Source organism: Haliotis rufescens, unplaced genomic scaffold (genome assembly GCF_023055435.1).
Source record: "Haliotis rufescens isolate VD_foot unplaced genomic scaffold, xgHalRufe1.0.p SCAF_7, whole genome shotgun sequence".
Lineage (NCBI taxonomy): Eukaryota > Metazoa > Mollusca > Gastropoda > Lepetellida > Haliotidae > Haliotis > Haliotis rufescens.
Window position 1 is genome coordinate 50,388,340 of NW_025964361.1, and position 23,971 is coordinate 50,412,310.

The following is a 23,971-nucleotide window of genomic DNA, read 5'->3' on the forward strand; positions in this document are numbered from 1 at the left end:
AACCGTGATTTGACCCCATCCTCACTCACTCACGCACCGTCTCTACACAGAGACGCCTTACATGAACCCTTGTATGGTGTACTTGTCTGTCCCCGGATAACAATTGGCCCCCAGCAAACTACGCTGGTCGTAAGATGCGACTAAATGGACCGGGTGGTGACTACGTTGATGGCGTGTCGTAAAAGGCGACTAACGGGATCGGGTGGCCAGACTCGTTGACTTGGTTGATACATGTCATCGTATACCAATTGCATGGATCGATGCTCATGATGTCAATCACTAGATTGTTTGGTCCAGATTTGATTATTTACAGACTGACGTCATATAGCTGGAATATTGTCGAGTGCGGCGTTAAACAAACAAATAAACAAACAGTACCCGACGTCGAAGGTCTATATATCTCCCAAAAGCTCAAAATATGAACGTACTGCCATTGCCTTCAAAGTCAACGGATCTCAACCCAATGCAGCACATGAGGGATTAGCAAGATAGGCGTTTACGTCAATGTCAACCTGGGACACATAATCTGCAGCAATTGGCAGGAGGTGTCATGCAGTCATGCAGGCCAATAGTAAACACACACAGTACCAGGCTTTACGACTGCCGTGAAATAACTGAGACAGTGGTGCAACTGACACACGCTGAGAATCCTCTGTTACGTTTGATGAACTGTGAGCATTGTGGACGTCACAGAATTGGTGGCTTGAAAACCAGCGTTTGTGTCTTATTGGGGGAGTATAGACTGCTGGTGAGTTCACAGAGCAGCATTCTTGGCATTGCACCCGTAAAGATCTGGGTTAGAATAGGTTTTCAGCAACCCATGCTTGTCTTAAGAGGCGAAAATGCTTGTCTTAAGAGGCGTCCAACGGGATCGGGTGGATTATTTACAGACCGCCGTCATACAGCTGGAATATTGCAGCATTCCAGTTATATCACGGCGTGTCAGCTTAATGCGGGAGGAAAGCCCGAAGTCATGCAGGTCTCAAACGTTAACCTCTTTGGTGAAACCCGCGAGCACGGGTATGGTGCGGACAACCTAGAAACATAATCGGGGAGAACCGCGAATCGAACCCACAATCATATGTTTCTGGTGTGCCCAAGGGACGCAACTCTGCACAAGGAACTACGACGCTTTAGACGACTAGGCCGCCAATGCCGCCACGGTTACATGTAAGATTGAAAGTTGTTACCATCCACCAACCATACACCATCAGCGTCAGGTAAACTCACCTTCTAAATACCATGGGGAGTACAGTAAGGTCGGTAATCATCCTGTAAGTCTTGCCTTATAAACTCTTACACTAAAAGGAAGCTCCATGATGCTTCACCCATCAGCCTACTGAAATCTCTAATGCGACAGAATTGCCTCTTCTCTCTTCTTTACAGCAAGACCGCCTCAGTGGTATTGTGGTAGAGCGTCCACCCGAAGAGCGGAAGGTCCGGGGTTCGATCCCCGACCGCGTCATACCAAAAGACATTAAGAGATGGTATTTGTTGTTACCCTGCCTGTCGCTCAGCATTAAGGGGCTGAAACAAGGACTGGTCGGCTCGGAGTCACTCTACTGTCTGAGTGGGGTATTCATGTTAAACTGCGGCATGGTATCTCAGTGTTCTGGCACTATAATTTCGACATAAATCCGGGCTAGTATACAAGCAACCACACATACACACTCGCTATATAAATGCAATAATCTTTGACGCGATGTTAAATCCCATTTCACCTCACCTCACCTCACCTCACCTCACCTCACCTCACCTCACCTCACCTAACTCAGCAACAGCAAATTATCTCGGCAGTAAATCAAAAGCTTTACAAGTGAAATTCACCATCATTTTCATCATAGCCAAGCACATTGATGGGCATATTGCTTTGTTTCTCAATTAAGACATTTGATTTAAGGCGATGGGCACATCAAGACCCTCCAGAGTCATGTATTTTTTTCTGCCACGATCATAACATTGTTGTAATGTGTTTTTTGGGAAAATATATTTTGGCTCATTTGGCGGCTGTAGCTGAAACATTATCTCGCGTTGACGATTACCACTACAAAGTGAAGGTTACATTTGAAGTTATAACTAATTACTAATAGGCCTACACTTTATAAACAATGTGTCTTACATAAGGGAAACAGACTACTTAAAACTGAATTATCCACCTTTGGTAAAATAAACAAAATAAATAGTTTCTCTAGGGGACTAGCAACTTGGCACTCCTAGTAACATTATTCCAAGTCGTTCCAACCGATACCGAAAGTTCAGTGGGGACGAACTAGCGTGATGTGATGTTGGGGGGGTCAAACCAATTTGAAAAGCATTCGGAAATGATCGGGGAATTCCCTGTGATGTAATGACTAAACTCCATACATCAAAAACCGAGCCCTCAGCACTAGCATTAAGTATGTCGTAGAGTGAGGAGTTTGTCGTATTAGTTGACTCGCTTTTTGACGAAGATGTAGCTATCTGTAGCATGTTTAAACAAGAACGTTGACAGTCATTAGGAAGCACACTGTCAGGTACTGTATGATTTTATGAGAAATGTATTGCCATGGTTACAGGACTGGCGCAGTTCTAGACGGCTTCACAGTGTTCACACAAGCCTATGTATTTTGAACCGAGACCGATTTCAGTGATGAGCTGCCAATATTTGTTTTACTCATGTTTGAACACTGATTGGTTAACCGTGATCTATAAAAATTTCGACAAAGGGCGCATATTACTTAATTAATTCAGTCTAAAGAAACAGACAAAAAGAACGGCAGAGCCCATCGGATGTCGTCATTTGGAAATACCCATGATTGTTATAGTTTAATAATAATAAAAAGTATCCATGTAGTGAAAGCATTTTCGGATTTCCGATTGCGTCGATAATATGATTACTACTCCCTTGTTGTCATCCACGTTTTCTGGTATAACCCAACACTTGTGTATTTGTCGTCATTCACTTGATGCTCAGTTAATGAACTTATTACAGGTATAATTAGTGGTAGCACCATCCAGATTACCTGACAAAGGTTCCCAATTGGCATTTAGTGTGTCTGGGGTAATTATTCAATCTAAATCCAGGTTTGAAGTGTGGTGAAATGTGTGTTATGTAATATGCACGTGGCAGCCCAGCAAGAGATGAATGATCTGTTGATTTACATTTTTGTAAATCAACGGATCATTCCTAGTCATCAAAGGACTAACAGAAAATACATTGATTGATTAATCACTGTTATCTTGCACAGAGGATATGTCAAAAGTGAGTGTTTACTTGTCTAGATTTACTAAAACAAAGGGAATACACTCATATCATGGTGTGAAGTGCCGATGTAAAAACAACATACTTTGTTCAAAGGGTTAACCGATAATACATTAATTGATTGCTCATTGTTACCTAACTCAATGGATTTTTTTGGTGATGATATTAAACATAAAAATGTTTGGAATTCGTTGTCATAATAATACAGATGGACATATTTTTCAGTCAATTTGTAGAATAACTGAATATTGAGGCATTTAATAAATTTCCTAAGTGAAAATTTTGCACATTTTGACTGTAAAAATATAAACGTGATACAATAAGCAATGCTCAGGAGAAATATTTACTTTGTGTTGCCCGTCAAAATAGTTTAAACGAAAATCACACAATTACCAAGCAAGTGACTTATCAAAACTTCGTCACCATTACTGATGCTACCCACAAAGATACCTACATTTCCTTATTATTTCCAAAACTCTATTTCTTTTTGTTGATGAATGTGACCATACGCCCTTATACTATCAATAAAAGTGACAAATGCGCTTACGAATTGTGCAGCACAGGTCGCGAACTAATCTAGGTTTCTGCTATATCATCCGGGTACTTACGGGGAAAAACAATAACAAAGGCAACAACCAGTCCCGGGGAACTGCGTTAGATCAGTGCCCCTTTCAGGTGTCTCTAAATGAAGAAGTAAGGCTGAAAAGTTCCAATTTGGCTTATTTGAGAATAACAAAGCCTTTTTTAAATATTTGAACATGAGGACATCTTTGACCCAAGCTGATTTTTTTTTATGTAGATCTGTTGAATTGTGGGTCACAGAGTTGCTCTTAGTCTTAGATTTCCTTTGAAGTTAAAAAATGACCCTTTCACTTGTTTCACGCCCACGTTTATTTCATCAAGCCAGAAGTCCAAAACTTGAAAGTAAAAATAATAAAAAGCTTACATATGAACCGTTTGAAGGTGTCTAATAATTTTCATACCAGTATTTCAATGTTTACTTTTATTTTAAGATTTGACATTCCTGTGGGTCAAAACCGGAAACATTGTAACATAGTTATGACTATTGTTATGGCTGGGTCAAAGTGACCTGTATTCCACTGAAAACAGGCCTAACAATAGGAGGAGGTTTAATTCTACAAAATTGAGTTGAAGACATGTTAAATACCTCTGAAATTAAGCAAATTAGAACTTAAACACAAAATATTGACCAGAAAACAAGTTTCCCAATTTGCCTTGACTAACATCTAGTCTCTGAAATGAACATATTTTACAGAAAAAACAGTTGTTAAATTATCTGAATAAAATTTAACAAAAAGGAGCCCAACGATTTTCATCATTTTCAGATACTACAGTCATCTAGACTTGCCAAACATTATAGACTTGCATAGGCTGTTTTGGATATATTTGTTTCAGTGTCTAAGACAGACTACAATTTGCCTTGTGTTATATATACATATAGCATGGCATGTACAATTCATTTGTTACCTCTAACCTTCATTCATGTATTCATTGTATCATGTCTCATGTGTAATGGAGCGGTATTGACATAAGCGCTTCGCTTGTTTACCAATCCATTTTCACTTTTTTCCGAACATAAATATGTTTAAACAACAATTTGCCTGCCAAGGCCACCCTGTTTATAATCCTACATACATCCATGCTGACAGATGAATCATATGTTTATCAAATGTGTTTATTGTTGAATCACCGCCAATAGCTGTACAGCTGGCTGTTCACTTCAAGGGGAAGTTGTTGGATGCCTCTTGAACTACGTCACATGACAAGGTGCTATATTTAGCATATTGGGTAACTCCAATGGCCGAGTGATTGTTGTGTATTTTTAAGATTACATACGCAGTAAGCTGACCTAGTTAAATGCAGCTCATCGTTTTCGCAATTTGTAATTTCCTGTTATGTCTTCATATTGTTAGGAATGTAGTATGATTAGAAACATGGCGACTTGTAGGTGACAGGTAGGTGGAGTTGGCCAGTGGATGTATTCCAAAGGGACTGCATGTATTAATTGATGTGTTTAAACATGGAGTTGGTGTGATAATTAATCAATCAGGCTTGACAAATACTGTTAAGGAAAGGTGAAGTTCGTTCAACATGCCTTGGGGCTAGATATGTATATATTTTTAATATTTAATTTTTTATATATTTTTTATTTATTATTTATAACAATGTTATTTTCTTTGTTTTTTTGCTACCTTTGAGTTATGGATATGGGGAGTGGTTGGGCTGTTTTGGGAGGATGTGGCAGGGGAGGGGTGTTAAAAATGTTGCCTTAGATTTTCTCTCATGTACTTGTGCCAGTGATCAAGACTGCTGACATTTTATCCATGAGTCTGGCCTTCATGAAATTACTGATGTTGTTTGTTAAGAAATGAGATGAATATCCTCAGTATTTCTGTATTCAACAGTATCATTGTATTTTAAGTTATAGCATTTTGTGGTTAACCCATAACCATAACTATTTTATGACATTTTAGGGATTCCACAATGATTTTAAAACATTTTTGGGATACCAAGACAGTTATATAACATTTTTTGGACACACATACAGTTATATAACATTTTTGGGTTACCCATACAGTTATATAACATTTTTGGGACACCAATACTGTTATATAACATTTTTGGGACACCCATACAGGTATATAACATTTTTGGGTTACCCATACAGTTATATAACATTTATGGGACACCCATACAGTTATATAACATTTTGGGTTATCCATACAGGTATATAACATTTTTGGGACATCCATACAGGTATATAACATTTTTGGGTTACCCAAACAGTTATATAACATTTATGGGACACCCATACAGGTATATAACATTTTGGGTTATCCATACAGGTATGTAACATTTTTGGGACACCCATACAGGTATATAACATTTATGGGACACCCATACAGTTATATAACATTTTGGGTTATCCATACAGGTATATAACATTTTTGGGACATCCATACAGGTATATAACATTTTTGGGTTACCCAAACAGTTATATAACATTTATGGGACACCCATACAGTTATATAACATTTTGGGTTATCCATACAGGTATATAACATTTTTGGGACATCCATACAGGTATATAACATTTTTGGGTTACCCAAACAGTTATATAACATTTATGGGACACCCATACAGGTATATAACATTTTTGGGTTACCCATACAGTTATATAACATTTATGGGACACCCATACAGTTATATAACATTTTTGGGACACACATACAGTTATATAACATTTATGGGACACCCATACAGTTATATAACATTTTTGGGACACACATACAGTTATATAACATTTTGGGTTACCCATACAGGTGTATAACATTTTTGGGACATCCATACAGTTTTATAACATTTTGGGTTATCCGTACAGTTATATAACTTTTTTGGGTTCCCCATACATTGTATGATTAGAAACATGGCAACTTGTAGGTGACAGATAGGTGGAGGTGGCCAGTGGATGTATTCCTCAGGGACTGCATGAATTAATTGATATGTTTAGACTTGTGATAATTAATCCATCAGGCTTGACAAACTGTTAAGGAAAGGTGAAGGTCACTTCGAAGTTTGTTCAACAAGCCTTGGGGCTAGATATGTATATATTTTTTATATTTAATTTTTTATATATTTTTTTTATATTATTTTAACAGTGTTATTTTCTTCGTTTTTTTGCTACCTTTGAGTTATGGATATGGGGAGTGGTTGGGCTGTTTTGGGAGGATGTGGCAGGGGAGGGGTGTTAAAAATGTTGCCTTAGATTCTCTCTCATGTACTTGTGCCAGTGATCAAGACTGCTGACATTTTATCCATGAGTCTGGCCTTCATGAAATTACTAATGTTGTTTGTTAAGAAATGAGATGAATATCCTCAGTATTTCTGTATTCAACAGTGTCAGTGTTTTTTTAAGTTCTAACATTTTTGTGATACCCATAATGATTTTATAACATTTTCTGATACCCATAATGATTTTATAACATTTTCTGATACCCATTATGATTTTATAACATTTTCTGAAACCCATAATGATTTTATAACATTTTCTAATACCCATAATGATTGTATAACATTTTCTGATACCCATAATGATTTTATAACATTTTCTGATACCAATTATGATTTTATAACATTTTCTGAAACCCATAATGATTTTATAACATTTTCTAATACCCATAATGATTTTATAACATTTTCTGATACCCATAATGAATTTATAACATTTTTGTGATACCCATGAAAGTTTTAGGGACCGACCATTTGATATTCGGGTGGGCTTGGATTTTATTAAAGAAAAGAAAATGTCTCAGAAAATTCTTGTAAAAAATAATTATGCCTCAGACTATGGAAAGAAAAGAAATTATCTGTCACCCCAAATTAATTGTATGAAGGTGTTCTTCTTGCTTTAAATCGTTTTAATTAATAAAATATCTGGTCTAAAACATCTAATCTCCAGACAAAATCCTCGCCCCGAACAAAATATGAAATGGTCAGGTTGGTCCCTTATAACATTTTTCGGTTACACAGAACACTTTATTAACATTTCTGGGATACTCATCCATAATCCTCCTTCTGTGATAGTGACTGGCCCCTTAATAGATGGAAACTTCAAATTTGAAAGATGATTGTATTTTATGAAAAATGCTGAGCGTGTTTATTTACCCTAAAATATAATATTGTACATCCTATTTTGTACAGATATAGATACATCATGGGGGTGTGAGAATAATTAGTCCGGGCACACCAGTGGTTGATAGCATGAACAACGATCCATGCCGTAGTGTTACGATGACATGCAATCCCTAGTTGACACACCTGACCACGGAGTACTGCTTAGTTCACTCTGTCTATAATTGGTACCAATTCTGCCCCAGAACCTCCGAGGTGTTAGACATAGGGCCAATGCTTCATCTGCATCTCATCTCACACAGTCATCTGACAACCTATATATTTCCAGGCTACATGACGGTCCACGGGTGCCCCTGGGACGATGAAGTCAACATGGTTCCGGATGGCAGAATTTTCTGGCATTATTATACTTCTTCTGTTAAGTTTCGGAAAGGTAGATGATCTTTTATATAGAAATGTCATTAAATTTGTTCAGATAAGATTGGTTCATAATGTTTACTGTTATATTAACAGTGATATGTTTATTAATTCGCCTTACTCAGCAATTAATTCAGTTTGCAGTGATTCAATACTAATTTTATGTTTAATAAACAAACAGTGTTTATAACGGATGAGAGCCTGGAGGTCCTTGTGACACACCTGACGTGAACGTTATGATAATGTTCATTGAGAGAGAGTGAGTGAGTGAGTGAGTGAGTATGGTTTTATGCCACTTTTAGCAATATTCCAGGTGGGGGGACACCAGAAATGGGCTTTACACATTGTACCAATGTTGGGAATCAAACCCGGGTCTTCGGCGTGATGAGCAAACGCTTTAACCACTTGGCTACCTGACCAACCCTTCATCAGGGCTCCAAATATTGAGATGTTACGCAATACTGGATACCTTAGGGAAGCAATATGATGGATGAACCAGGTACCTTAGGGAGGCACTATGATGGATATACTGGGTACCTTAGGGAAGCAATATGATGGATGAACCAGGTACCTTAGGGAGGCACTATGATGGATATACTGGGTACCTTAGGGAAGCAATATGATGGATATACTGGGTACCTTAGGCAGGCAATATGATGGATATACTGGGTACCTTAGGGAGGCAATATGATGGATATACTGGGTACCTTAGGGAAGCAATATGATGGATATACTGGGTACCTTAGGCAGGCAATATGATGGATATACTGGGTACCTTAGGGAGGCAATATTATAGATATACTGGGCACCTTAGGGAGGCAATATGATGGATATGCTGTGTACCTTAGGGAGGCAATATGATGGATATGCTGTGTACCTTAGGGAGGCACTATGGTGGATATGCTCTGTACCTTAGGGAGGCACTATGATGGATATGCTCTGTACATTAGGGAGGCACTATGATGGATATGCTGGGTACATTAGGGAGGCACTATGATGGATATGCTCTGTACATTAGGGAGGCACTATGATGGATATACTGGGTTCATTAGGGAGGCACTATGATGGATATGCTGGGTACCGGAGGGAGGCAATAGGATGGATATGCTGTGTACCTTACGGAGGCACTATGATCGATATGCTGTGTACCTTAGGGAGGCACTATGATGGATATGCTGGGTACCTTAGGGAAGCACTATGATGGATATGCTGTGTACCTTACGGAGGCAATATCAAGGTATGTTGTGTACCTTAGGGAGGCACTATGATGGATATGCTGGGTACCTTAGGAAGGCAATATGATGGATATACTTGGTACTTCAGAGAGGCAATATGACCCATTATATGATTGTTTTTTCTCTCCTTGAGCAACCTTTTTAAAGATAATATTTCTGATATTTTGCAGATCGTTGAAGGACACTGCTCAAAATAGTAAGTATAGTTGAAGTGGAACTGAAGCTTGCAATTGTTTGAGTAACATTGAGTGAGTGAGTGAATTAGCTTAACACAGAACAGTATTTCTCCTCACGACACCATTACCCATCCACTTCATAACACCATCAAAGACCCGCCTAAAGACACCATCACATCATAGACCCTACTCATGACACCATCACATCATAGACCCACCACATGACACCATCACATCCAGACACACCTCATGACACCACCACATCACAGACCCACCTCATGACACCACCCATCACAGACCCACATCATGACACCACCCATCACAGACCCATCTCATGACACCACCCATCACAGACCCACATCATGACACCATCACAGACCCACCTCATGACACCACCCATCACAGATCCTTCTCATGACACCATCACAGACCCACCACATGACACCATCATAGACCCACCTCATGACATCATCACAGACCCATCATATGACACCAACCATCACAGACCCACCTCATGACACCATCACAGACCCACCACATGACACCATCATAGACCCACCACATGACACCAACCATCACAGACCCACCACATGACACCAACCATCATAGACCCACCACATGACACAATCATAGACCCACCTCATGAGATCATCACAGACCCATCTCATGACACCATCACAGACCCACCTCATGACACCAACCATCACAGACCCACCTCATGACACCAACCATCATAGACCCACCACATGACACCATCATAGACCCACCACATGACACCATCACAGACCCACCTCATTACACCATCACAGACCCACCTCATGACATCATCACAGACCCACCTCATGACACCAACCATCACAGACCCACCTCATTACACCAGCCACACAGACCCACCTCATGACACCAACCATCACAGACCCACCTCATTACACCAGCCACACAGACCCACCTCATGACACCAGCCACACAGACCCACCTCATGACACCAGCCATCACAGACCCACCTCATGACACCATCACAGACCCACCTCATGACACTAGCCATCACAGACCCACCACATGACACTAGCCATCACAGACCCACCTTATGACACCATCACAGACCCACCTCATGACACTAGCCATCACAGACCCACCACATGACACCATCACATCACAGACCCACCTTATGACACCATCACAGACCCACCTCATGACACTAGCCATCACAGACCCACCTCATGACACTAGCCATCACAGACCCACCTCATGACACTAGCCATCACAGACCCACCTCATGACACCATCACAGACCCACCTCATGACACACCCACACAGACCCACCTCATGACACCAACCACACAGACCCACCTCATGACACCACTCACACAGGCCACCCACACAGGCCACACCCAATGAATCAGAGATAACACCATCACAGACCCACCTCATGACACACCCACACAGACCCACCTCATGACACTAGCCATCACAGACCCACCTCATGACACCATCACAGACCCACCTCATGACACACCCACACAGACCCACCTCATGACACCAACCACACAGACCCACCACATGACACCATCACATCACAGACCCACCTTATGACACCATCACATCACAGACCCACCTTATGACACCATCACAGACCCACCTCATGACACCAGCCACACAGACCCACCTCATGACACCAGCCACACAGACCCACCACATGACACCATCACATCACAGACCCACCTTATGACACCATCACATCACAGACCCACCTCATGACACCAGCCACACAGACCCACCTCATGACACCAGCCATCACAGACCCACCTCATGACACCAGCCACACAGACCCACCACATGACACCATCACATCACAGACCCACCTTATGACACCATCACAGACCCACCTCATGACACCATCACAGACCCACCTCATGACACCAGCCATCACAGACCCACCTCATGACACCAGCCACACAGACCCACCACATGACACCATCACATCACAGACCCACCTTATGACACCATCACAGACCCACCTTATGACACCATCACAGACCCACCTCATGACACCAGCCATCACAGACCCACCTCATGACACCAGCCACACAGACCCACCACATGACACCATCACAGACCCACCTCATGACACCATCACAGACCCACCTTATGACACCATCACAGACCCACCTCATGACACCAGCCATCACAGACCCACCACATGACACCATCACAGACCCACCTCATGACACCATCACAGACCCACCTTATGACACCATCACAGACCCACCTCATGACACCAGCCATCACAGACCCACCACATGACACCATCACATCACAGACCCACCTTATGACACCATCACAGACCCACCTTATGACACCATCACAGACCCACCTCATGACACCAGCCATCACAGACCCACCTCATGACACCAGCCACACAGACCCACCACATGACACCATCACATCACAGACCCACCTTATGACACCATCACAGACCCACCTCATGACACCAGCCATCACAGACCCACCACATGACACCATCACAGACCCACCTCATGACACCATCACAGACCCACCTCATGACACCATCACAGACCCACCTTATGACACCATCACAGACCCACCTCATGACACCAGCCACACAGACCCACCACATGACACCATCACAGACCCACCTCATGACACCATCACAGACCCACCTTATGACACCATCACAGACCCACCTTATGACACCATCACAGACCCACCTCATGACACCAGCCATCACAGACCCACCACATGACACCATCACATCACAGACCCACCACATGACACCATCACATCACAGACCCACCTTATGACACCATCACAGACCCACCTCATGACACCAGCCACACAGACCCACCACATGACACCATCACATCACAGACCCACCTTATGACACCATCACAGACCCACCACATGACACCATCACAGACCCACCTTATGACACCATCACAGACCCACCTCATGACACCAGCCATCACAGACCCACCTCATGACACCAACCATCACAGACCCACCACATGACACCATCACATCACAGACCCACGTTATGACACCACCCACACAGACCCACCTCATGACACCACCCACACAGACCACCCACACAGGCCACACCCAATGAATCAGAGATAACACCATCACAGACCCACCTCATGACACACCCACACAGACCCACCTCATGACACCACCCACACAGACCCACCTCATGACACCAGCCATCACAGACCCACCTCATGACACCAGCCATCACAGACCCACCTCATGACACTAGCCATCACAGACCCACCTCATGACACCATCACAGACCCACCTCATGACACCATCACAGACCCAGCTCATGACACACCCACACAGACCCACCTCATGACACTAGCCATCACAGACCCACCTCATGACACCATCACAGACCCACCTCATGACACCACCCACACAGACCCACCTCATGACACCAGCCACACAGACCCACCTCATGACACCAGCCACACAGACCCACCTCATGACACCATCCACACGGACCCACCTCATGACACTAGCCATCACAGACCCACCTCATGACACCACCCACACAGACCACCCACACAGGCCACACCCAATGAATCAGAGATAACACCATCACAGACCCACCTCATGACACACCCACACAGACCCACCTCATGACACCACCCACACAGACCCACCTCATGACACCAGCCATCACAGACCCACCTCATGACACCAGCCATCACAGACCCACCTCATGACACTAGCCATCACAGACCCACCTCATGACACCATCACAGACCCACCTCATGACACCATCACAGACCCACCTCATGACACACCCACACAGACCCACCTCATGACACTAGCCATCACAGACCCACCTCATGACACCATCACAGACCCACCTCATGACACCACCCACACAGACCCACCTCATGACACCAGCCACACAGACCCACTTCATGACACCAGCCACACAGACCCACCTCATGACACTATCCACACGGACCCACCTCATGACACTAGCCATCACAGACCCACCTCATGACACCATCACAGACCCACCTCATGACACCACCCACACTGGCCACCCACACAGGCCACACCCAATGAATCAGACATAACACCATCACAGACCCACCTCATGACACACCCACACAGACCCACCTCATGACACTAGCCATCACAGACCCACCTCATGACACCATCACAGACCCACCTCATGACACCACCCACACAGACCCACCTCATGACACCACCCACACAGACCCACCTCATGACACCAGCCACACAGACCCACCTCATGACACCACCCACACAGACCCACCTCATGACACTAGCCATCACAGACCCACCTCATGACACCATCACAGACCGACCTCATGACACCACCCACACAGACCCACCTCATGACACACCCACACAGGCCACCAACACAGACCACACCCACTGAACCAGAGATAACATGTGGTTGCCATGTCTTTGACAGTAGTGACATCCAGCTGGATTTATCTCATAGCACACCTAATTATGTTGCAGCTATGTCTTGTGCATGCATGCTTTGGTATGAATCAGTAAGAATGCCCCAGTTAGTCAAAATAACCGATGACAAAATACACTCTTAGATTTTTCCCCCAAGATCTATTTAATTTGGAAAATGACGGATATATCCAGAGAATGGCGTCTTACATCATTATTCAAGATACAAACTTGCATTTGGTATGTTGAAAATGTAATGCCAACAATTCGGCAATTCAAGCAGGGAATGTAAGAAATAAGATGTAGTCATCCAATAGGCTACCATTTTGGTCCAATTTGGTTCAATTCTGGTTCATAAACACATGCTCATGATTTGGTCAGAATCGTACAGTCGACTCTCTTCTTATGAATACCAGTATAGAAAGCATTTTGATGCCTTTACTTTCACATATATGTAATAATGAATTCCTGAATCCTGAATATATTTTCCCAGCTTGTATGAACTACCTAATCGGCCTGAGATGTGTGACATGTGTCGGATCTGTCCTGACTATATGGAAATAGCGGCCTACATTCAGCCTGGTTGCCATGACCAGCTGTCTGATGGGCGTAAAGTGCAGTGTAGCGGCATGGACTTCATCAAGCCAGGTGAGGGATGCAAGCGATGCAAGGGATGCATTCTGAAGCTATACAAACCTTATTATCAAAATGATAAAGGAATAGTTTTGGAACCTCCAGTGATGTGAAATGTGGGTTATAATTTCACTCAAGGGTTCATTGTGAAACCCTTTTCTGGAGACCGCCTCCGTGGTCTAGTGGTAGAGCGTCCACTCGGAGAGCGGAAGGTCCAGGGTTCGATTCCCCGCCGTGTCATACCAAAAGACGTTAAAAGATGGTTCTTGTTGTTACCCTGTCTGGCGCTCGGCATTAAGGGGCTAAAACAATGACTGTGTCTGAGTGGGGTATTAATGTAAACTGCAGCATGGTATCTCGGTGAGCTAGCACTATAAATCGGCATCAGTCCGGGCTAGTACAAGCAGCCACAAACACACACGTACATGCACGTCGCTATATAAGTGCAATAATCTTGGATGCAACGTTAAACCCCATTTCACCTCACCTCACCCCTTTTCTGGAATCCACCACAACATGGCTAAAAGTGATGTTAAACCAATTTCAACCATTTAGTATATTGGGTATAAATAAACTCAGGTTGATGATGTAGCAGACGTTTCACAGAAATTGCTGTTCAGGGTGCTGTTGTACAGAGTGATCTTAGTGCTAAGGTGATCGTAACTCCCATACCTTAACTCCCATACCTTAACTCCCATACCTTACGACAATCGTAGCGCCAAGGTTGTTTTGTACAACAGCACCAAGGAGTCACGACTTCTCATGTTTGGTTGTCAGTTTAAATTTGTTCTTTCGGTCTCAAATGACTTCTGTGGTAAAATTGTCAAAATTCAGCAGTAAAACTACTAAAATCCTGCAGCTAAAATTATACAATTCTCCCATAAAAACATATCCTTTTCCCTCTCAAAACTTTATACAAACTCATTTTATTGAATTGTCAAGTTGTTCAGGCCTATTTGTTGCATTATGTTTTAATATAAATTTAAATAATTTAAAATTCTTACAAAAAAATAAATCTTCATCTGTGAGGACACAAAGATCAAGGGAGGCAATGAAGTTGAAATTGTTGAAAATCTACAAGCCCACATACCCTGACTATTTTGTGTTATATCATTGTTGTAATATCTGCTGCTCAAGTAATCATTGGTATATCTTTTTCTCAGCATGCACAGAGTGGAAGCCAGAGATAGGCAGCCTCAGGTGCAGTGACAACAACAGTGTCTACAGTTCTTGCTCACTGCGGTGTCCTCGAGGATTCAAGCCATCTGATCCAGACAACATTACCTGTCTGGCAGAGCCACACCTACAGTGGAGTCTCCCATTGCCCTTCTGTCAGAGTGAGTATAAACCATCTGTACAGCCACACCTCCAGTGGAGTCATCCATTGCCCTTCTGTCAGAGTGAGTATAAACCATCTGTACAGCCACACCTCCAGTGGAGTCATCCATTGCCCTTCTGTCAGAGTGAGTATAAACCATCTGTACAGCCACACCTACAGTGGAGTCATCCATTGCCCTTCTGTCAGAGTGAGTATAAACCATCTGTACAGCCACACCTCCAGTGGAGTCATCCATTGCCCTTCTGTCAGAGTGAGTATAAACCATCTGTACAGCCACACCTACAGTGGAGTCATCCATTGCCCTTCTGTCAGAGTGAGTATAAACCATCTGTACAGCCACACCTACAGTGGAGTCATCCATTGCCCTTCTGTCAGAGTGAGTATAAACCATCTGTACAGCCACACCTACAGTGGAGTCTCCCATTGCCCTTCTGTCAGAGTGAGTAAAAACCATCTGTACAGCCACACCTCCAGTGGAGTCATCCATTGCCCTTCTGTCAGAGTGAGTATAAACCATCTGTACAGCCACACCTCCAGTGGAGTCTCCCATTGCCCTTCTGTCAGAGTGAGTAAAAACCATCTGTACAGCCACACCTACAGTGGAGTCACCCATTGCCCTTCTGTCAGAGTGAGTAAAAACCATCTGTACAGCCACACCTACAGTGGAGTCTCCCATTGCCCTTCTGTCAGAGTGAGTATAAACCATCTGTACAGCCACACCTACAGTGGAGTCTCCCATTGCCCTTCTGTCAGAGTGAGTAAAAACCATCTGTACAGCCACACCTACAGTGGAGTCATCCATTGCCCTTCTGTCAGAGTGAGTAAAAACCATCTGTACAGCCACACCTACAGTGGAGTCATCCATTGCCCTTCTGTCAGAGTGAGTATAAACCATCTGTACAGCCACACCTACAGTGGAGTCATCCATTGCCCTTCTGTCAGAGTGAGTATAAACCATCTGTACAGCCACACCCACAGTGGAGTCACCCATTGCCCTTCTGTCAGAGTGAGTATAAACCATCTGTACAGCCACACCTACAGTGGAGTCATCCACTGCCCTTCTGTCAGAGTGAGTATAAACCATCTGTACAGCCACACCTCCAGTGGAGTCATCCATTGCCCTTCTGTCAGAGTGAGTATAAACCATCTGTACAGCCACACCTACAGTGGAGTCATCCATTGCCCTTCTGTCAGAGTGAGTATAAACCATCTGTACAGCCACACCTACAGTGGAGTCATCCATTGCCCTTCTGTCAGAGTGAGTATAAACCATCTGTACAGCCACACCTACAGTGGAGTCATCCATTGTCCTTCTATCAGAGTGAGTATAAACCATCTGTACAGCCACACCTACAGTGGAGTCATCCATTGCCCTTCTGTCAGAGTGAGTATAAACCATCTGTACAGCCACACCTACAGTGGAGTCATCCACTGCCCTTCTGTCAGAGTGAGTATAAACCATCTGTACAGCCACACCTCCAGTGGAGTCATCCATTGCCCTTCTGTCAGAGTGAGTATAAACCATCTGTACAGCCACACCTACAGTGGAGTCATCCATTGCCCTTCTGTCAGAGTGAGTATAAACCATCTGTACTGCCACACCTACAGTGGAGTCATCCATTGCCCTTCTGTCAGAGTGAGTATAAACCATCTGTACAGCCACACCTACAGTGGAGTCATCCATTGCCCTTCTGTCAGAGTGAGTATAAACCATCTGTACAGCCACACCTACAGTGGAGTCATCCATTGCCCTTCTGTCAGAGTGAGTATAAACCATCTGTACAGCCACACCTACAGTGGAGTCATCCATTGCCCTTCTGTCAGAGTGAGTATAAACCATCTGTACAGCCACACCTACAGTGGAGTCATCCATTGCCCTTCTGTCAGAGTGAGTATAAACCATCTGTACAGCCACACCTACAGTGGAGTCATCCATTGTCCTTCTATCAGAGTGAGTATAAACCATCTGTACAGCCACACCTACAGTGGAGTCATCCATTGCCCTTCTGTCAGAGTGAGTATAAACCATCTGTACAGCCACACCTACAGTGGAGTCATCCATTGCCCTTCTGTCAGCGTGAGTATAAACCATCTGTACAGCCACACCTACAGTGGAGTCATCCATTGCCCTTCTGTCAGCGTGAGTATAAACCATCTGTACAGCCACACCCACAGTGGAGTCTCCTTACTGATAAGTGTTTTCTAGCTATGCAGACATGAAAGACTCATAGTGAAAACAGAACAAATTTGTTGTGATTATGTGTCAGAACAGGTCGCCAATAACTCATGCTTGTTCTAAATGTCAGTCCCCATTTTTGTTTGTTGTTCAACACCTAACTTAGCAATAATCCAGCTATATGACAGCGGTCTGTAAATAATCAAGTCTTGACCGGACAATTCAGCGACTGACATCATGTGCATCGATCCAAACAATTGGAATGCAATGACATGCATCAACCACGTCAGTGAGCCTGACCACCCGATCCCGTTAGTCGCCTCTCAGACGAGCATAATCGCCTCTTACCACAAGCATGGGTTGCTGAAGACCTATTCTACCCTGGATCTTCACGGTTTGGCTCTTCATACCCTATGGCGTGAAACATTGATTGCTATGAACCACTGGTCTCCCTAACCCAGATTGAATTATTTACCGCTCTTGTACGATAGCTCTCCGTGTGAAGATCTGACAATCCTTTCATGGGAGATCATGTCTGGTGAATATTTATTATTATGATCTGTTATAGCTGGAATATTGCTGACTGCAGCAAAAAACAAACTGAAAAAACATCAGTTATTTGAGCTTGTGTTATGATAATCATTTGCAATTTCAGATAAAAAACAATCAGACTGGAGAAAGAAACACGGAGTTCTAAGTGGAGTGGCCATATTCTTTATGGGTGAGTATCGATTTAAGGTTGACTAATACTATGGAAAAAATATCCTATATATGTGCTATAATGTATATCCCAAATATGTGCTTTTGTGTATATCCTTAATATGTGCTATAATGTATATCCTTAATATGTGCTATAATGTATATCCTTAAAATGTGATATATGTATATCCTTTTTATGTGCTATAATGTATATATATTTATTACCCACGTGGTGAAGATACAGGTGGTAAGATACTAAATTTGTATGTCACACATTTGTCGTACAAGGTTGACCTCGTTTTATTCGTTTTGATTGGATAACCGTAACCTCTGTCACACCAGTACTACTTTTTCATTGATAATAAATCATGAGACATCATTCTATTTGCAACTACAAGGCAGAACTGAAGCAATCCAATGAAAGCGAGAGACAGTGACACACACTTTATTAAACCAAACAACACAGTCACACGCATCAATTTCACTTTTTATTTCATATTAGTTATGCATGGAGCTACTACAGACATTATATAATCGAGCTATATCCATTTGCAATGTACTACTACCGATTAATAGATCGAGCGTGACGCACCCAACCACTTTCTCGACTTAAATTTTATTTAACGTAAAAGGATAAGCGTGGTGAAAAGAAGTCTGTTTAAACTATCTGGATATATCTTGACTTACATTGGATGCTCCGGTTGTGCCATCAGTGTCCCCTTCGAAGCGTATTTTGTGGCACTGTTTCCCAGAGATGTTTGTTCATGAATAAACATACACACACTGCATGACCAGATCACTCTCAAAAGTGAACAGTTCCGATACAAATCATTTGAAAAATGCATGGGAGTGTGCCTGACTTTTGATTTTGTAGACCAGGGCCCCATTCCACAAAGCGATCTTAGCGCTAAGTCGATCGTAACTCCCATTCTTTAACACTGACTTACGACAATCATAGCGCTAAGATCGCTTTGTGGAACGGGGCCCAGAACATCCCAAATGCGAACAATAACATTCCCTAGCGGAAAATGCTGTGAGTAGATCATAGTTGTCTTTTCTTATTCCGATGGTGACCTTGCCCTTCGTTCGACTTGCAAGCAGACTTGAGTTTGTTGATATTCACAACTTCAGTATAGGGCGGTACAGTTAACATGAATGTCTTTGACAAACACTCTGATTTCCCTCTTCCAAACTGGTACGGACAGAATATTAATTCAGCTGATAGATCAAGAAAACCGCAAAATTTTGATTGCACAGCCGGGACTCCGCCGGTGCGAGTGACCGACTGTTGTTCTGATATTCAAAGCACAGCGCGAATTGACTTTTTTAGATTTTCTTATAGGTGTCGTGTGTACAAACAACAATGCGCTTGAATTACCATAAGTTGAATAAGTTCTTAAAATAAGATCTTAAGCGTTGATGCTCTCATGTTTGCACAGACAACAGCAGGAACATGTTGTTAATGTGTATGCATATACAATGCCCATATTTGGGCATATATCAATATTCATGCACAACCAGATTTGCAACCGGTTTCAGTTTGATCTGTCAACAAAGAACGTTTTTATATATTTACCCTTAAATACATATTTTGACGTGGGTAATAAATAAAATACCATACTCATTTTCATTAGATACAATTTTTACGAAACTCATGAACTTTCTATGATATCTGACCTCGCTTTTGCTCGCTCAGATACCATAGAAAATCCACTCGTTTCATAGAAATGGTATCTAACGAGAATTAGCATAGTATTCTCTATAAACCCGTGAAGATCCGTGGTAGAATAGGTCTTCAGCAACCCATGCTTGCCATAAAAGGCGACTATGCTTTTGTAAGAAGCAACTAACGGGATCGGGTGGTCAGGCTAGTTGACTTGGTTAATGCATGTCATCGATCCCAATTGCGTGGATCGATGCTCATGATGTCAACCACTGGATTGTCAGGTCCAGACTCTATTATTTACAGATTGCTTGATATAGCTGGAATATTGCTGGGTGTGGCGTTAAACAACAAACAAACAAACAAACAAACAAAGCTATAATGTATATCCTATCGCACTCTGGAAATGTAAACATGTGAACTCTTTTCCTGCATTTCCAATGGAATGCTCCTTTCAATCTAACTGCTGCAACAATATCTCAGTGACGCTTACTATGAGCCATTTTGATTTTGACTACATGTACTAGGACATTTCTGTACATATCTTTGGAATGATCTGATATGCAGTAACTGTCAGCACCTGATTATTGAAATTTAAAAAAATAACAGTCTTGGTTCTCAGGCACCGCCCGCATCATCATAAACTTTGCTGCACATTTCGTTTTCATTTCCATTGTTAAAAAAAACAAAAAAATCCTTGAATATTCGAAGTCTAACTATAGTCAAGGTCTGTATTCCATTAAATTACTCATCAAGGAATACATTTATGTAGGGAGGCCCTCTCCCAGGTTGATTGTATTTGGTTACACAACTGTTTATTTGGTTACATACTAATTTGCAAAACTAAGAAAAACAAAACACTGCCCACCCGCACTATATTTTCAAAAGCCATTGCCTGAGAACCAGTTCTTATATTTTTTCAAGCCTTACATGGACACAGGTGGCCCAGTTGTCTTAGGTGTTGCAGGTGACTTAGAGTTAAGTCCCTTGGACACCCCAGAATCCTGTAATCGTGGGTTTGAATTCCTTATTCCCCTGATAATGCTTTTCGGTTTGTCCGCACCATACCCGTGCTTGTGCTTGTGGGTTTTACTAAAGTGGTAAACGTCTAAGACCTGCTTTCTTCTGACATCAAACTGACACACTGTGATGTAACTAAAACTGTTCTAAGCGGTGTTGAACACAACTCACAAATCCACTGACCTCTGTCACATAAATATGGTTCTCGTGACCTGATTCATGGTAATTGATTCTATTTCTCTCCCCAAAGGAAAGGGAGACATATTGTTTCTGGCTTCATTCCTGTTTGAGTTGCCATCCTTTTCCGTGCCATAACTTGAATACCATTCAATTGCCTTTTTCTATTTTGAAATTTGTCTCAATTTTTCTTAATAAATTTCCATGGAAACAATTTGGGCTCACAAACAACTCACAGCTTCGTTTCCGATCCATAGCTCTCAAACAATGACCAGATGCCAACTATTGCCTTTTCATATTTTTCAATTTGTATTTTTTTAATTTCTTGTGTTTTCAATGGAACAATTTGGATTTAGTCGCAAACAACTAGCGTTTGTTTCTCGCCAGCTAACACATATTTCGGGGGGGTTTACATGAGTAAAAACCCCATCTAGTTGTGACATGTTGATCCTGTGTATTCTTCAGTTGTGTTATTCCTGCTCGGACCATGGTGTATTCTCATCTGCCTTATCAACTGGAACAAGAAACAGGAGCAGCACAGTCTGCAAACAGAACAAGGTATCTTTCGTTGTCACCTGTGTTGTTATATCTAGGGGTATTTGAAGAACTGGCTTTACTTTAAGGGATCTTTGGGATAGCCTAGTGGTTACAGCATTCACTCGTCTTGCTAAAGGTCCAGGTTCGATTCTGCACTTGGGTACAATGTGTCCCCTACATTGATGTTGATGATGGAATATTGCTTTGTTTCAAAGGTTGTTAAATTATCACATTGTAAAATGATGATACAAAAAGTGAGTGAGTGAGTGAGTTGGGTTGGGTTTAACGCCGCTTTTAACATTATTCCAGTTATATCACGGCGTGTCAGCTTAACGTGGGAGGAAAGCCCGAAGTGATGCAGGTCTCAGACATTTACCAGTTGGGTGAAACCAATGAGCACGGGTATGGTGCTGACAAACCTAGAAACATAATCGGGGAGAACCAGGATTCGAACCCACAATCATAGGTTTCTGGCGTGCCCAAGGGACGCAACTCTGCACAGCGAATCGCGGCACCTTAGACAACCGGGCCACCCAGGCCCCCTGATACAAAAAGGGATACTAGGGGATATCAAATGAAGTAATTTCCTCTAAGGTACATTTTGAAAAACTTTTTTTTACGGATCTTAAATCCATAAATAAGAAGTGAAGAAAAAAGAGAAAAAATTCTGATAAGCATGTTTCTTGATTTTCCTATACAAACTTTCTGTATATTGACATCTATAATGTGAGTTTTCATAACCTGGAATGAGGAGGTACAAAAGGCCATTGTTCTATTCATGGGGTAGAAGATCTCACATTTTTTCTCTGCTGACGTTGTCAACACACATTTGACATTTGACAGTTAGACTTGGCATTTCATTTGAAATAGCTATTACTAGGAATATATAAGTTATTTATCTGACAAATAACTGAGACAAACATATATTGGCTAGTGAACAATCCCAATTAGCACCCCTTCCGATTGATCAATGTTCACAAGACTTATTTATTCGTGTATAATACACACTCGTGTGTTATATCACCCTTAATTATGGGCAATTAAATTCTTGAAAAATTTATCTGTCGTATGTAAACACTTCAGGCTGTTAGCATAAACCACAAAATTTACAATCTTTCAACTCAAAATAATATTCTAATAAGCGCCCCCTATTTCCAATTGGTGCTTATTACGTTGAATATGGTACTACTCAAAAAAGGACCACCTGACTGTTTCCTATTGCAATCATCAGGGTTCACTCTAGGAATCTTCTGACATGGACCCTATATGTGAAAATTTCAAATATTCGCCATACAGCACAATGTTCAAATGACCCCATCTTTTTGAAAATGTGGGCCTTTTTTCAAATTTAGGAGCTAAAGGCACAAGGCCCAACCCTAGAATTATCCCCGTATAGTTAATGTCATGTCATGATATGTCCTAGAATTATCCCTGTATAGTTAATGTCATGTCATGATATGTCCTAGAATTATCCCTGTATAGTTCATGTCATGTCATGATATGTCCTAGAATTATCCCTGTATAGTTATTGTCATGTC

General features: G+C 42.2%; 1 protein-coding gene across 4 annotated transcripts in view; it reads left to right on the plus strand.

Moving 5' to 3' along the window:
• The first annotated feature begins 2,381 nt into the window (after nucleotides 1–2,381).
• Nucleotides 2,382–23,971, plus strand: part of LOC124117493 — a 28,358-nt gene continuing 6,768 nt past the window's right edge. The window contains exons 1-7 of one of the 4 annotated variants that reach the window (XM_046479416.2): nucleotides 2,382–2,513; nucleotides 8,223–8,327; nucleotides 9,717–9,742; nucleotides 14,683–14,837; nucleotides 15,986–16,159; nucleotides 18,993–19,058; nucleotides 22,362–22,454. In XM_046479416.2, the coding sequence (XP_046335372.2) occupies nucleotides 8,256–8,327; nucleotides 9,717–9,742; nucleotides 14,683–14,837; nucleotides 15,986–16,159; nucleotides 18,993–19,058; nucleotides 22,362–22,454 (586 nt within the window). In that variant the 5' untranslated portion in view covers nucleotides 2,382–2,513; nucleotides 8,223–8,255. Of the gene's footprint in view, nucleotides 2,514–5,039; nucleotides 5,218–8,222; nucleotides 8,328–9,716; nucleotides 9,743–14,682; nucleotides 14,838–15,985; nucleotides 16,160–18,992; nucleotides 19,059–22,361; nucleotides 22,455–23,971 lie in introns of those variants that run through there. The other 3 variants (XM_046479415.2, XM_046479414.2, XM_048387876.1) reach the window with 3 other exon arrangements.